Here is a 15,715-nt window from a genome sequence, read left to right on the forward strand (position 1 = left end):
GAGAAGGAAATAAGGACAGGAAGTCCAGAGGACGTTCATCTGGGACACTACTTCTTTTAAAATATTTTATTTATTTATTTATTTGAATAGAGGCAGAGATATTGAGACAGAAGAGGGAGATAGCAAGAGCGAGAAAGCGAGAGCAAGTGTGTGTGTGTGTGTGAGAGAGAGAGAGAGACCTGCAACATTGCTTTACTGCTTGTGAAGCTCCCCCTCCATGTCAGTGGAGGCCAAGGGCTTGGACCTACGTCCTTGAGCACTGTGCTGTATGTGCTCAGTCAGGTGCACCATCATTTGCTTCCTGCATTATTCTTTTCATTAAATAGGGTTTTTTTTTTTTAATCCCTTGTCTTCTAATTTTTGCCTCCCTCTGATTGTTTTATGGGTTTGCTGTCTCCGAAAGATAAAATGTCCTGTCATGTGGGCATGCTGGCCTGGGAAGCGGTGCAATGAGTAAAACATTGGACAGTCAAGGATGAGGTCTAGGGTTTGATACCTGGCATTACAGGTGCCAGAATGATGAGACTGGGGAGATAGCACAGAGGTTACACAAAAAGACTTTCATGCCTGAGGCACCGAAGGTCCGAAGTCCACTTGCTGTAGCAACCTTTAAACCTTTAAGAATTGTATCATGTCAAGGGGTGTTCTCAGATGGCTCTTAGGTGAAGTTGAGGAGCTGGCTAATTTTCCCACAGACTTCTGTCCACCAGAAATCTGACACGTGGCCACCAGAGAATAAGCCTATGACCAGTCAGTCACTCAACCATTCTTAATCTGCACTCTGATGTCACCAAGTAGCAAAGAGTTCTCTGGACCACAGGAAGGTGCTGATACCGAGTTAACAGCAAAGTCACATCAATCCATTACCCGGTCAGGAGACATGGACTGTTCCAGAGGCACTTCATATATGCATGTATGTATATATGTAACAGGTGGAAGGTGGAATATCTATATGCACAGTGAGGATTATTGTATATACATAATGGAGACTATTCATACACAGTCTTTCTAATTTATATTGCTAATTTGATTCTACCTTTGATAAACCTGGAGAGGAAGAAAATAATAAAAGAAAATTTTGAAAAAGTTAAACCCAACTACTGGGAAAAAAGTATTAGAACTTATCTTCTCTCTCGAGCAAAGAGGACTAATCATTGTATTACACATTTTAAAGAATGTGACAGAAAAGAAAGTAGAATGGGTAACTAAGAGGTACTGTCCATCCATCGTGGGTTGAGGGTGCCCAGGGAGGACTGCTGAGAGCAAGAGTCAGTTCATGTCTGGGTGTTTGTTTTTGTCACCAGGGTGATCAGTGCCTGTGAGACAAATCCATTGTTCCTAATTGTTGGTATGCATGAGACCCCTTCTGTTTCATTTGGTTTAAATCCCCCCTGCTTAACACTATTCTATTTACATAACCACTGCATTCTATTTATATAACCGCTGTTAACAAGCACCTCCCTCCAGGGCATTGGTTCAATCCCCACTGTTTCATGATATGTTTTTGCTCCACCCCCCCCTCCTTGTCACACCCTGATCCTCTCCTTGTCACACTCTGATTGTCACCAGTCACTTTTCTCTCCACCCTCTCTATGTCATGCCCTGTTTCCACCCTACTTGGCAAGTATATATAAAGACAGCATTGTGAGTTTTAGAGTACTGTACCTTGAGTTTAGCTTAGCTCGTCTTAGATGGTGCTGCGTCCTGCATGAATAAAGAGATACTGCCTACAGCTCAGCCATGAGTTCCTGGTCGTCTGTTACCCGCCCGTGAAGTCAACCTGGCGAAAACAACCTAACCCGTCGAAAAGGACACCTAATGATTTTTTTTTTCCTTTTTTCTCTCTGTGTTCCTTTCTTTTATATGATGGAACAGAGGGAAACTGACAGGAACTCAGGAGAGAACAAGAGAGACACCTGCAGACCTGCCTCACTGCTCATGAAATTTTCCCTCTGCAGGTGGGCACAGGGACTTGAACTTGGATGCTTGCACACAGTTCATGTGTACACTCAACTAGATGTGCCAACAGCTGGCCCTGTGTCTGGAATTACGATCTCCAGACTAGGTGGGGGAAGCCGAAGAAACACCGTTAGACTTCTAGGCACACCGACAGTGAAAGTTGTGAGACTATAAAGCATTATGAGCTGGTGACCACATTCCTACTTTTGAAATATCAACACTGCTAGGCACTCACTTTGGAAATTAGGGACTCCAAATGAAAGGAGATAATCCAGAAAGTGTGAGTGAAGAGGGGCGAGTAGGAAAGTGCCTCAGTTCCCCTTTGCTGTGTGTGGTTTCTAGGCCACAATGCACAAAGGGACCCAGAGCAGGAGCAAGGCACCTAGAAAGGACAGTGAGGGGCCCGGGCAGTGGCTCACCTGGTGCAGTGCACATAGTACAAACAGCAAGGATCCTTGCAAAGATCCGGGTTTGAGCCCCGGGTTCTCCACCTGGAGGGGGCAGGATGCTTCACTAGAGGAGAAGCAGGTCTGCAGGTGTCTTATCTTTCTCTCACCCTCTCTGTCTCCCACTCCTCTCCTCTCAGTTTCTCCCTGTCTGGTCAAAATAAAAGAAAGAAAGAAAGAAAGAAAGAAAGAAAGAAAGAAAGAAAGAAAGAAAGAGAGAGAGAGAGAGAAAGAGAGAGAAAGGAAGAGAGAAAGAAAAAAAGAAAGACAGGGAGAAAGAAAGAGAAAAAAAGAGACAATGAGAAGACTAGTCCTGAGGGATGAAAAAGAAAGTTCAGCTCCCATTCATTAAGGAGCTGATCACAGACCCCTGCGAGCGTCCACCCGGCTTTGACCTGGCTCGTTATGATCGGGCCCTCCTCAATCGCTATCGAACAGGCCATGGCCGGTGCGCCGCTATGTTCCACCGCTGGGGAGCCAGAGACGACCCGAACTGCCCCTGCGGCTCCAGACAGACTATGACCCACATAGTCAACGACTGCCACCTCTCCAGATTCAAAGGAGGTCTCGAAACTTGACATCAGGCTCAACCTGACGCTGTTGACTGGCTACGGAAGAAGGGCAAATGCTAGAAGAAGAAGAAAAGGAGCTGATGAATTGGTCAATTAACTCTTCCCCCCCACACAATGGAGAATGTAGGGAGGAGACAGAGAATAGAAAGAAAGAAAGAATACCTAATTGCAGAGCACTCAGGGAAAGAGCCATTCAGTGGGGAGATAGGAGGGTGCCGGGATGGGAGGTAATTTTAGCTTCTTAGGAAGAAGATGCATCAGCCCGGGCTTCACAGCACTTCCAGACCCCCGTCTGGATGTAATCACATGGCTACAATGTTAACCTCCAAAGGGCTTTTTTTTTTCTTTCTCTTCTGTCACCTAAGATAAGATGGGCTGGGGAAAGAGGCGAGCCCCCCCCCCCCCCCCCCCCGTGTCTGTAATCACATAAAAGCAAAGTTGTGATGACCCTACATTTTCCTCCTCCTGTTTCCTGGCACTATCATGAGATGTTAAATTCAGAGACTTTTACCACCCTGGCAGGTTGTTTCATAAACCTCTAGCACCCAGCCTCTGCTGTCCCATCTCATTTCGCTAATTGCCTTTCACGATCACAGGGGTCAGGAGGTGGTGGAAGCCCCCACATCCAATTTCAGGAAGCGGTGGCAATCTCGAGATGGACAAGCGAGATGGGGATTAAAAAAAAAAGAAAAATCAATTCAGGTCAGCTGTGATGCACACACGGCTTCCAGGGACAGGTAAGGATGAGCCGAGTAGAGAGGCAGCTAGAGAGGGAGATGCAGTTTGATCTCTCCATGGGAGGAGGCAGTGTGGTGCGATGCCTGCCAGTCCCGCTGCCCATGGGGAGGAGTCTCTGGGAAGCAACACATAGTCGGGACCTGGGGATGGAGAGATCCCTGCATTCTCTCTTCAAAATTTTTATTTCTTAATTTTATTACTGGATAGAGACAGAGAGAAATTGAGAAGGAAGGGGATGAGAGAGACAGAGAGATACCTGCAGGCCTGCTTCACCACTCGTGAGACTTTTCCCCTACAGGTGGGGACCAGGGACTTGAACCAGGGTCCTTGTGGACTGTAATGTGTGTGCTTAACCAGGTATACCACTGCCAGGCTCGTTCTCTCTCTCTTCCTCTCTAAAATATTTTATTTATTCATTTTTTAAATAAGTGAAATATATGGAGAAAAAAAGACAGAGAGACTAGAGCACTGGTCAGCTCTAGTGTTGGGATTGAACCTGGGACCTCAGAAGTGATTTCTGCATACTCAAAGTTGTTTTGCTAAGCACTACTAGGCCTGGGGAAGTTGAAAAGGACTCTGACCAAGAAGAGCAAGGCCTCACTGATTTGGCAATTTCAGCTCGGTGGGAGAAAGGATAAGCAAACTCGAGGCTTGTACCCGGAAGAGTGCGATGTGTGGAGGGACCCGTCACTTAGACTTTAGGTTAAGGCTAAGGGACTGGCTATTGGAGCTCCTGGGCCGGTGGGTCATTTTTTAAAATGGAGTTTATATCCACAGTCTTTGAATCCAGTTTTGGGAGTTAAAAAAATGTTTCATTTATTTTATTTTAATGAGAGTGAGAGATACAGAGAAAAGAGAGTCAGAAAGACCAGGGCAAAGCTCTGCTCTGGCTTATGGTGGTGCTGGGGATTGAACCTGGGACCTCAGAGGCTCAGGCATGAGAGTCTTTTGCACAACTACTTTGCTGTCTCTCCAGCTCTTGTGATTTTTTTTTTTTTGCCAACAAACTGCATCAGAGGCGCTGAAGTACCAACCTCAACCCTCAAAAGGCTCTCTGTGCCCCTCAAAAGACAGCAACTCATTTGCATGACACAAACAGAAGCAGACCTCTGGGTGAGAAGGGAACAAAAGGTTTAGATAAAAGCCTATTGTATAGCATGTTCAATATACTTTGAAAAGATTTAACTTATTTATGTATTAGATAGAGACAGAGAGAAATCTAGAGGGCCAGGACATTGAAAGGGAGAGACAGAGAGATCCCAGCAGTACTGCTTCACTGTTTACAAAGCTTTCCTCGGCAGGTTGGGCCTAGGGGCTTGAATCTTCGCCCCTGCACATTGTAACCTGTGCTACTGCCTGGTCCACATCCTGTGCTTTTCTATATTTATGCCTTACATTACTGTAGATCAAATGCATTTAGGTTCCAATTCTAAGATGAAACTTGATTTTTCTCAAGATACTGATAAAGCCATACTTGAAGTTGAATATTTTTATTCCCAGTTATGTGATTGAGTAGAATCTTTTTTTTTTTCCACAAAGATCAGTCAATAAAAGAAAACTCCTTAAAAAAAAAAAAAAGGAGAGGCATAAGGTATTAAATCTTATCAGTCTGGGAAATTCATTTAGCATGCAGAGATCACAGTTTCTGTAACAAAAAATAGGATAACGTCTCAGACAGGTGCAAAAAGACATGGTTTTGCTGCCATGATGTTGGCATTTCAGCATTCTTGGGGACCCTGGAAGAGAGAGTTTCTATCTGGGGAGACCTGAGGTAGGGCTGACCACTTCCTGTATGGCCCTTTCTTTCCCGGAAGCTATAGATCACCGGTAACATAGGAGACAGACCAGGACAGACCCACAGAATGCACAGAGGATCTGCCGAGAGGGAGGAGTCCATGGGCACAAAGCTGCCCCTGGCGGCAGCCTCATTCCTTGGCCTGCCCTTTGTCCTCGGAACACCACACACCAGTCCCTCCACCTTCTGCATTTGAATCCCCCTCTTCTCCACAGCACCATTGGACACCTCAGCTGAAAATAATAATTAATGTGGGAGCCGGGGGAGGCACACTAGGTTAAGCGCACATAGTACTAAGCTCAAGGACTTGAGCAAGGACCCAGGTTCAAGCCTCCACTCCTCACCTGCAGCCGGGAAGCTTCACAAGTGTTGAAACAGGTCTGCAGGTCTCTCTCTCTCTCTCTCTCTCTCTCTCTCTCCCTGCCAAATTCTCTCTGTCCTATCAGAAAGAAAGAAAGAAAGAAAGAAAGAAAGAAAGAAAGGAAGGAAGGAAGGAAGGAAGGAAGGAAGGAAGGAAGGAAGGAAGGAAAAGAAGGGAAAAGAAAGAAAGAAAGAAAGAAAGAAAGAAAGAAAGAAAGAAAGAAAGTAAAAGGGGGTGGAAATCACTGCCAGGAGTGGTGGTGCCTGCACTGGAGGCAAAAAAAAAAAAAAGTGTGCACACATTCAGGTCTGTGTATTAAGTGCTGAAGACTGAGCCAGACTCTTGCCACGAACTAGGACAACACCCTCTGCTTAACCCTAAGTTAAGTACTGCTGCCCGGTCCCTTGTAAGAGACGGAAGAAACAGAGACTCAGAGAGATGAATCAACTGGTTGGAGGTGGCACAGCCCGCACTGCACTCAGCCCCTGAACTGTGCTGGTGTAACCCTTCTTGCGAAATGTCTTTATTCAAAGCCAGCTGTACATTTCCCCTCGTTATCACTGGGGCCCCGCTGCTCCAGCTGAGTGTCTGCAGACTGAAAGACAGACAGTGGGCACCAGGCAGTGGCACGCCAGGTTGAGCACACGTAACCACGCATTAAGACCCGAGTTCAAAGCCCCTGGTTCCCACCAGCAGGGAGAAAGCTTCACGAGTGGTGAAGTAGGGCTGCAGGCGTGTCTCTCTCTCTCTCTCTCTCTCTCTCTCTCTCTCCCTTATTCCACCCTTCCCTCTAAATTTCTCTCTGTGCTATCAAACAAAATAAAGTCTCATAAAATAAAATAAATTATTTTTTAAAAAGAAAAGGAGAGACGGAAGAAGGAAGTCTACCACACCGAAGCTGGACGTCTCCAATCAGCGTGGTGGTGACTGGGCTTGAGCCTGGGCCTGGCCGAGTTACCGTGCCAGCCCTGAATTCCATCTTCTGACCCACTGTGAGTTCTGCATTTTGAGGACTGCTTAGGACCACCAGCCTGTGTCAGTTCCCAAGGAGCTAATTGGAAAAAAAAAGTGGGGCCATTCGGGGGGGGGGGGGGAGGCGGGCGGTTCGCTGCATGATAGCTTCTAATTCCCACCCACCACCTAGCAGGCTCGGGAAATCAGATCCCACCTGGGGCTGCCGACTCTCACATGAGAGAGAGCTCAGCTTTTAGTTCTGCCAAGCAGAGCAGTCACCCACCGGGGGGCAGCTGCCAGCTGGCCTCCCTGGCCCAGCCCACAGAGCTGCTGACAGACCCGGCTCCAGGCCGCCTTATCTCCCGCTGCCATACCAGCTCCTCTCCCCTGGTTCTTCTTCAGCTGGGAGTCTCTTCCTGGTTCTCATGAAAAAGCCCTGTGCCACGCTGAACAGCTGCCAGTCACTGCTGCTGGGAATCCAGACTAGTCTCAGTGGGGTGGAGACTCAAGACAGCCTTCAGCCAGGTAGTGGGGTCTCTTGTATGTGAGCGGCCTCTCTAGCGTAATTGGAGGGTACCAGGTGGGGCCCTTCCCTGGCTCACGTCAACAAACAAACAATAGGCACTGCCAGACTCCCCTTCCCCCACCTCGGGTTTCCCAGCTGCACACCTGGGCCTCAGCACACCTGCTCGCGGCTGGGGCAGGTGTCAGCCTTCAGCATGCGCTGCCATGTCCAGGCTCTTGCCCCCGTCCCCAGGATATGACAAAGCTGGATGTCCCTTTGGACATGACTTCTCAGGTTTCACGGAATTCCCAGAGGCCAGTAAAGCCACCGGCAGATGATTCACAGTGCAAGAACCAGCGAATCTGACTCCCGAGACATGGGTGTTAGGAAACATTATTCTAGGGCTGGCATGTTACCATGTGCAATGACTTGGGTTCAAGCCCCTGGTCTCTGCGTGCAGCAGGGAAGCTTCATGAATGATAGAGAAGGTGTCTCCTTTTTCTCTCCCTCTCTATCTCCCCTCCCCCTCTGTCTCTATATAAATAATAATAATTCCAAAAAATGGGAACATTATTCTTTATCCCTCTCTCTGTCCTGGGTAACTGCGCTCAAAACCAGTGGACCTGAATAGCACAGTCCTGTCCTTTCTTTTTCTTTAGAGAAGGGGAGGAGAGACAGACAGACACACAGACACCATGACACCTTTCTACAGTAAGCCACGGAGTCTCTCCTGGTGCTGTGGTACTCCTATGTGGAGCTAAGGGCTCAAAGTTGGAGTCTCATGCATGGAATGCATGGTAGTGTCCACTCTACTGGATGAGCTATCTCTCAGTCCCCAAGGACAGTCATTACTGTCCTTTTATTCCTTCACATTCCTTACAGGTTGTAACACCAGTGGGGTGAGGATGACTCTAGTCAGTTCACCCACGGATGCTCTCTCAGGACAAAGGCGATCCAACAACCACAGAGATCAGAAAAGGCGACTTCAGAGCTCCTACTCTGGGAGCCCCGGATCCTGAGAGTGGAACGAACTGGTTCCTGAATGATTAGCGGAAACAGTGAGTCCAGAGCGACTCTTGCAGAAGACCAGGTGAGTTATAGTCAAGACAAACGTCTGAGGGGAAGGGAAGTAGTATAATGGTTCTGTAAAAGATTTTCCTGCCTGGGGTTCCTCTGAAGTGCCAGGTTCAACCCCCTAATCCACTGAGAGAAGAGAGAGAAAGAGAGAGAGAGAGAGAGACTTCTGAAGCATCTGCACGGAGGAAAACAGAAATAACAGCAATCTTCAGAGAGATGTACCACCTCCTCCACCCCCAAAGGAATTTGGCAATTGCTGAAGAGCTTTTCAGTTGGCACCTGGGGGTGGGGTGGGGTGGGTAGAGAGCAGACGTGCTACTCAGAATCCTATAATATATGCAAAAGATGTCCCATTTTTCACTGGCCGACTGATGGCAAGCCCTGTGATGTAACACAGAACAATACAACCCTGAATGTATTGTGGAGAATTCTGGGATAGATAAAGGCTGCCGTGGAAGACGCCAGCCCAAACTCAGGCCGTGCTCAGCCCCCTCAAGGTTGGGTGGTAAGTCAGACTTGGGCTTTGGGAAGAGGCTTTTCTTGGTCTCAATTTCCTGTCATTTATTCAGAAAGATGTGGATCAGGGGCTGGGTGGTGGTGGAGCCATTTGAGCGTCTGTGTCACGGTACAGAAGGAACAGGTTCAAGCCTCCAGTCCCCACTTGCTGGGATGAAATAGGGCTGCAGGCGGCTCTCTGTTTCCCTCTCTCTCTCCCCTTTCTCCGAGTTTCTTTCCATCCTATAAAATTTAAAAAAAAAATTCATGCTCTCTGGCTGCGGCTTCTTCTCGTGGTCAGAAGCACCTCAGCGGAGGTGCCCCAGGCATCCATCTCCTGAGAACTGAGCACGAGTGACTCTGCTAGCTGGACAGAGAGAAACTGCAAGGGGAAAGGAGGAGAAAAAGACATCTACAGACATTCTTCACCACTCATGAAGTGTCTCTGCTACAGGTTCCAGATGCCAGCAGGATGCCGACCTGACTTCCCTGGACAGACAACCCCACCAATGTGTCCTGGAGCTCCGCTTCCCCAGAGCCCTGCCCCACTAGGGAAAGAGAGAGGCAGGCTGGGAGTATGGATCCACCTGCCAACATCCATATTCAGCGGGGAAGCAATGACAGAAGCCAGACCTTCCACCTTCTGCAACCCACAATGACCCTGGGTCCATGCTCCCAGAGGGATAAAGAATAGGAAAGCTATCAGGGGAGGGGATGGGATTTGGAGTTCTGGTAGTGGGAATTGTGTGAAGCTGTACCCCTCTTATCCTATGGATTAGTCAGTGTTTCCTTTTTATAAATAAAAAATTAAATTAAAAAATTAACAACTACTTAAAAAAAAGAAGTTGGGAGCCAGGCTGTGGCGCAGCGGGTTAAGTGCACATGGCGCAAAGCGCAGGGTCCCACGCGACACACAGACAGGAGCTGCCAAGTGTTTTGTGCACACTTGGCGTGACGCAGCTGAGTGGCTGCTGGTGTGCGGCGGCGAACTCCTCCTGAGGGTCCCGTGCCCTCCTGTTTGTGCAGCGAGCCCCTCAAAGGGTGTGCGTCCTTTCCTTCTTCCGGTAGAATGAATCTCGCATCTTATAGCCGAAAAGGGAGCCGCTGCATTTGTTCCATTTGCAAAAGTGCACCACATGGCTTTTAAAGGTGCTCTTCCTTGATTGACAAGGTCTGCGACCACCCCACCCCCTCTCCCTGAAAAGGATCAGCAACAGAACATTTCTTGACACCATTCAAGAGAGGTTATACCAACACGGGGTGGGAGGCTGACAGAGGGGCTGTGATTTTTCCAGCCATCAGTTGAAGAATGACTTCCGCCTCGCCCCTTGGCCTGACAGGAGAGCCGTAACCCTGTAATGTGGCTCCTTTGTTAAATCGGAAGGAAGCTGCAATATTATTGAAGGAAGACTTACCTTTCAGCCACTTTGGACATTTTTAAACAGTGTCTGTCAATTTGTGCATTCAAAAATGTTATCTGCGGGAAGAGAGAACAGGGCTTATTAAGACCAACATCGAATGAGTTTTTTCTCTCCCTTTCATCCCAGGAACCTCAACTCCACAGTTCCACTAATACTCAAAGCACCTCCTCTGAGAAATGCCTTGGACCCTCCAGCTTTGCCTCACAACAAGCACTCGGCACCTTGGGAAACCCTACGCTGCTTGAGACCCACCCTTCAGGTTAGTCTCTGGCATACGGTCTCCTGTTCTCTTTCTAGATTTATGTCTTTTTGTTTTTAAATATTTATTTATTTATTCATTTATTCATTCATTCCTTTTTGTTGTTTTATTGTTGTAGTTATTATTGTTGTCGTCATTGTTGGATAGGACAGAGAAATGGAGAGAGGAGGGGAAGACAGAGAGGGGGAGAGAAAGACAGACACCTGCAGACCTGCTGCACCGCCTGTGAAGCGACTCCCCTGCAGGTGGGGAGCCGGGGGCTGGAACCGGGATCCTTATGCCAGTCCTTGTGCTTTGCGCCACCTGCACATAACCCGTTGCACTACAGAGTTTATGTGTTACTACGTCTTGACTCCAAAAGGCAGTATATGCAAAGGTACCTGGCCCGATCTAAGACTTTTTTTACAAGACTCCTTAGCAAAAAGAAAAAAAAACCGATAATATCACTAGCTGAAGGCTCAGAGAATGGTCAGCACTTTTTAGCAATAAAGTCTTTTTTCAATTAAAATACAGACATTGCCCTTTTTTTTTAAGGTATAATGCTATTTCACACTTAACAGACTACAGGATAGCATAGACATAATATTATATGCACCGGAAAGCCAAAAAGTCTGTGGCTCTCTTTATTCTTATATTCACTTTACTGGACTAGTCTGGAGTGAAAGCCGCAGCATCTCTGAAGTGTGCGTGTGCAGCCTGGATAAAGCAGCAGGTCAGCTGCAAATATCTGCTGTGACTCATCTCCTGTGACCTGCTCTGCTGACTTTTCACGCCTGCCTGACTAACTAGAACAATCAGATAACTATTTTACATACACCTGCTTGCTCTTTTTAAAATCTAATCATAAACTTAAGGGCAGACACCTACCAGTTTATTCCTTTGAGTTCTCCCCCGGAAGTCAGTGGAGCATAATCTTAAGTAGACCCTACAATGACTTCATGACCAGTGAACTCCAGAAAGGAATCCTGTAATCAAGCACTGTCTGCTGGCCTGGGTTGACCAGTTAGCTCTTCATGATGAAGGAAGATAATAATACTAAACCCAACAAAGCTGGGATGGCATTGAGAATGAGACATTCTTTATTCTTTTTTTAAAAAAATATTTATTTATTTATTTTCTTTTTTGTTGGCCTTGTTGTTTTATTGTTGTAGTTATCATTATTGTTGTTACTGATATTGTCATTGTTAGATAGGACAGAGAGAAATGGAGAGAGGAGGGGAAGACAGAGAGGGGGGAGAGAAAGACAGACACCTGCAGACCTGCTTCACCGCCTGTGAAGCGACTCCCCTGCAGGTGGGGAGCCGGGGGCTAGAACTGGGATCCCTATTCCGGTCCCTGCGCTGTGCGCCACATGTGCTGAATCCACTGCACTACCGCCCGACTCCCCAAGGCTTTCTTTATTCTTAAAGCTTCCTTTTGTATCCCAGCAGTAAGAGCTGGTTTACACTGCAGGTGCATTACAGGTTTTTAAATCTTTACCATTTTATTTGATAAGACAGAAATTGAGAGGAGAAAGAGAAAGAGAGACACCTGCAGACGGACTTTACCGCTTATGAAGCTTCCTCCCTATAGGTGGTCACTGGGGGTTTGAACCCAGGTCTTTGCACACTCTACCAGGTGCTCTAACCACACGACACCTACACATTATAATTTTAAGGGTCCCATGATATGGCTCCTCTTGTCCCCAGCTCCCAGGACAGTCTGTGGAAGAAGAAGCTCTAGAAGTCTCCCTTCCCCATAGTATTAAGAGAAACCATCTCTACCTTTCACTAATAACTGCTGGAGGAACTCAGTGGAGGATTTTTTCCTCTTGAGTTTCCATGGTTTGTTCACACACAATACTCAAAAGGTCAAGTCACCCACACCTGGGTGCCACTGGGTTTCCAGGAACACAGTGTTCACTCAGCCTTCAGAGGCGGCCGTTCAAAGCATTTTCAAACTTGCCCATGTCTCCTCCTGTGAGAGCAGGAGTTGGTTCAGTCACCTGTTTCCGGATGTCCTCTTTTGTAGTTTTCCTGACGGGCTGACTGGGTATGTGCACGGGGCTTTGTGACTGGGACTCCTCAGTCACTCCATACACAGACTAGAGAAGACAAGCACAGAGCATCAAGTCAGTATGGAAGGTGGCTCTGGGGCTCAGAAGTGCAATCATTCATTCAGCAACCAGTGTCGTTGCTGCTTTTTCCTTTTGTTAAAGGATAACTATCTTCAATGAATATCCCATTCTATTATTTGTGAAATATTATTCTATTTATGATGTATTTCCTTTATTTATGAGAGAGAGAGAGAGAGAGAGAGATGTGCCAGGCAGTGGTGCTCCTGGTTAAGCACAAATGCTACAGTGTGCAAGGATCTGGGTTCAAGCCCCTGGTTCCCACTAGGGGAAAAGCTTCACAACAAATGAAGTAGAGCTGCAGGTGTCTGTCTGTCTGTCTTCCTCTCTGTCTCCCTCACCCCTTTCAATTCCTCTATGTCTCTGTCCAGTAATTAACTAATTAAAGAAAATAAAACATTAAAGAAGGGGGGAGCCAGAGCACTCCTCAGTTCTGGTTTATGTGGTGCTAGGGATTAAATCTGGGCACTCAGAGCCTCAGGCATGAAAGCCTTTTGTGTAACTATATGCCGTCTCCCCAGACTATATACAGTACTCAGACCTCCTCTCTGACATCCTGATAATAAGTGATCCGCAGCTGCTTGGACTTGGTTTTTCGAGGGAGGGAACTCTGCCTCTATTTCACATCCAACCTTAAAACTACCAGTGTTGGAAAACTCTTGCTCTTCTTGACTTGAAAACTGTCTCCTTGCATATCATTGTTTCTGCAGAGATGGTCTATAGACCATCTGCAAAGAATAATCTCTTGTGCTTGGTCAGCAAAGCCCACCGAGTCAGACTATTTAGAGTGGAGATGTGTGGGTCTGCGCTTGTAACATGTGTACCTGCTGATTCTGGGGCTCCAGTACAGTGCAGAAGCCATGTACCATTTGTTACTGGCATGCTGACGGCAAACCAGGCTGTTAAGTCCAAACTTGAGGTGGCCATCTTAGATCACTTTCCTCTTAAGCGAAACAGCATCCTGATTCCAGTTTCTCCACATATTCACAGCTATGACTACTTGTTTTATATTTTAAATATTTAACTTATTTCAATGATAGATAGACAGGAAAGATCACTGCTTGCCTCTGTGCTTATGGTGGTGCTAGGAACTGAAGCTGGATCTTAAGAGCCTCAGGTGTACCTAACTCTTTTGTATAACTATGATATTATCTCCCTGCCCAGTCACTACTTTTAATCACTACTCTCTCTAGTGTGTTAGAGACAGATTAAAGACAGCCTTTGCTTTTGTAAAGAAACAAAGGCCTGAAGAATATAGAACTATAAAATCAAGTACAGCTCAGATAGAATGGATATATATATATATATATATATATATATATATATATATATTCCATGAAATTCTTAATCTTAGAGTTTGGGATATCCTTCCATATTAAATGAGGGCATTTGATACTCTTATATTCTAAGCCCCCCTTCTCCCCTTTATTGGGGGAGGATTAATGGTTTATCATTGACAGCAAAATACAGTAGTTGGTCCATGTGTAACATTTCTCAGTTTTCCACATAACACTCTAACTCCTCATCTAGGTCCTCCTCTGCCATCATGTTTCAAGAACTGGACACCTCCAACACAGAGTCTGACTAATACCTAAGCCTCTTCTTAAAAGGATTAATCATTGCAAGAAAAGGGAACGTCTAGGGACTCATCTCTCAACGAGGAAGCTGGCACTAAGGAGAGTAGACTTATGCTCCGACTACAACACCCTTGGCTCCCCTGTGAAGCTGAGAGGCACCAGCTGTAGGATGACCTGAACGTGGCATCCATGGGGTTGCCATGCCCACTGCTCCTCCCAGTACCGTGAAACATGACTGACACAGGCTTTCATACAATTGGACAAAATAGTGACTTGAGCCTGGATGCTAGAGAGACACTAAAGGACTCATTTGTTTTAGAATATTCACTATTTCCATTTGTTTATTGCTTTTCCTTCCTTCCAGCTAGCCAAGTCCTCCCTAATGCAGTGCACTTGACTAGGCTTTGGAAGAGTTCTCAGGAAACCACTAGTTTCTTTTTTTTTAAGTAAATATTTATTTATTCCCTTTTGTCGCCCTTGTTGTTTTATTGTTGGATAGGACAGAGAGAAATGGAGAGAGGAGGGGAAGACAGAAAGGAGGAGAGAAAGACAGACACCTGCAGACTTGCTTCACCACCTGTGAAGGGACTCCCCTGCAGGTGGGGAGCTGGGGGCTTGAACTGGGATCCTTAACACTGGTCCTTGCGCTTTGTGCCACCTGCACTTAACCTGCTGCGCTACCACCTGACTCCATGGAAGCCACTAGTTTAGCGCCTCCTCCTGCGCTTCTGAACTGACTGCACTTCCTTGGTCCAGTCTCTCTCTACTGCTAGCTGCCCACTGGATCTACTCAGCCCCGCTAGGCTGTGGGCTCTGCTTGCAAGGAGTCATCACTGTCTTTCGGCAGGAGGAACAATGCCAAGCGCATGTCACTCACTCTATTAACATTTGTAGGATGAACGAATGAAATGGCATCAAATGATAAAATACAGCAGGATTACAAAGAGAAAATGACCGTCTGAACGGTACCAGAAATGAAAAGACTGACTGACACACAGGATTTTCAGTTCAGCTAAACTAATGCACCTTTTTAACCTTCTGTGGATTCTTCAAACGTCGGCATTTTCTGATGTCCATTTCTGTTGTATTCACACAGCCTGGCTGGGAGGAGAAGAAGGGAGTGGGGGGGAAAGAAAGGATTATTGCATAAATTACTAGGTGGAAATCACCCTTCCAGTTTAGGCCAAGCTCATTACAGAAAATGCCCAATGCTCTCCACTTAGCTGCCTACATTTTTTTTTTTTTTACAAAGCTATTTCATCTTCTGCACGTGTTCTTCCACAGAGTTTGCAAATGGAATATAAAAGCTGATCTCACAGTGCTGGAGGATGATATGTAGAGGTTATTGTGTGCAGTTTGTAAGAGTAAATGCTATTCAGAGTCACAGCCTTTGTCATTCCACAGGCCGGATCATTGAGAAACGCACCAGCGTCTGGATGGGGA

At 46.6% G+C, this 15,715-nt stretch overlaps 1 protein-coding gene across 7 annotated transcripts in view; it reads right to left on the reverse strand.

Moving 5' to 3' along the window:
- The window catches only part of RGS6 (regulator of G protein signaling 6), a 461,089-nt gene that overhangs the window by 69,766 nt on the left and 375,608 nt on the right, over window positions 1–15,715 (reverse strand). For all 7 annotated transcript variants that reach the window (XR_009545392.1, XM_007528431.2, XM_007528430.2 and 4 more), the window contains exons 9-11: window positions 15,299–15,373; window positions 12,567–12,665; window positions 10,318–10,379 (exon numbers count right to left, since the gene is read on the reverse strand). Coding sequence is in view for 6 of the 7 variants with exons in the window: in XM_007528431.2 (XP_007528493.2) it covers window positions 10,318–10,379; window positions 12,567–12,665; window positions 15,299–15,373 (236 nt within the window). In the remaining variant the exon portion in view is untranslated. The remainder of the gene's footprint in view (window positions 1–10,317; window positions 10,380–12,566; window positions 12,666–15,298; window positions 15,374–15,715) is intronic.

The sequence above is a fragment of the Erinaceus europaeus genome, chromosome 16 (assembly GCF_950295315.1).
Source record: "Erinaceus europaeus chromosome 16, mEriEur2.1, whole genome shotgun sequence".
NCBI classification, from domain to species: domain Eukaryota; kingdom Metazoa; phylum Chordata; class Mammalia; order Eulipotyphla; family Erinaceidae; genus Erinaceus; species Erinaceus europaeus.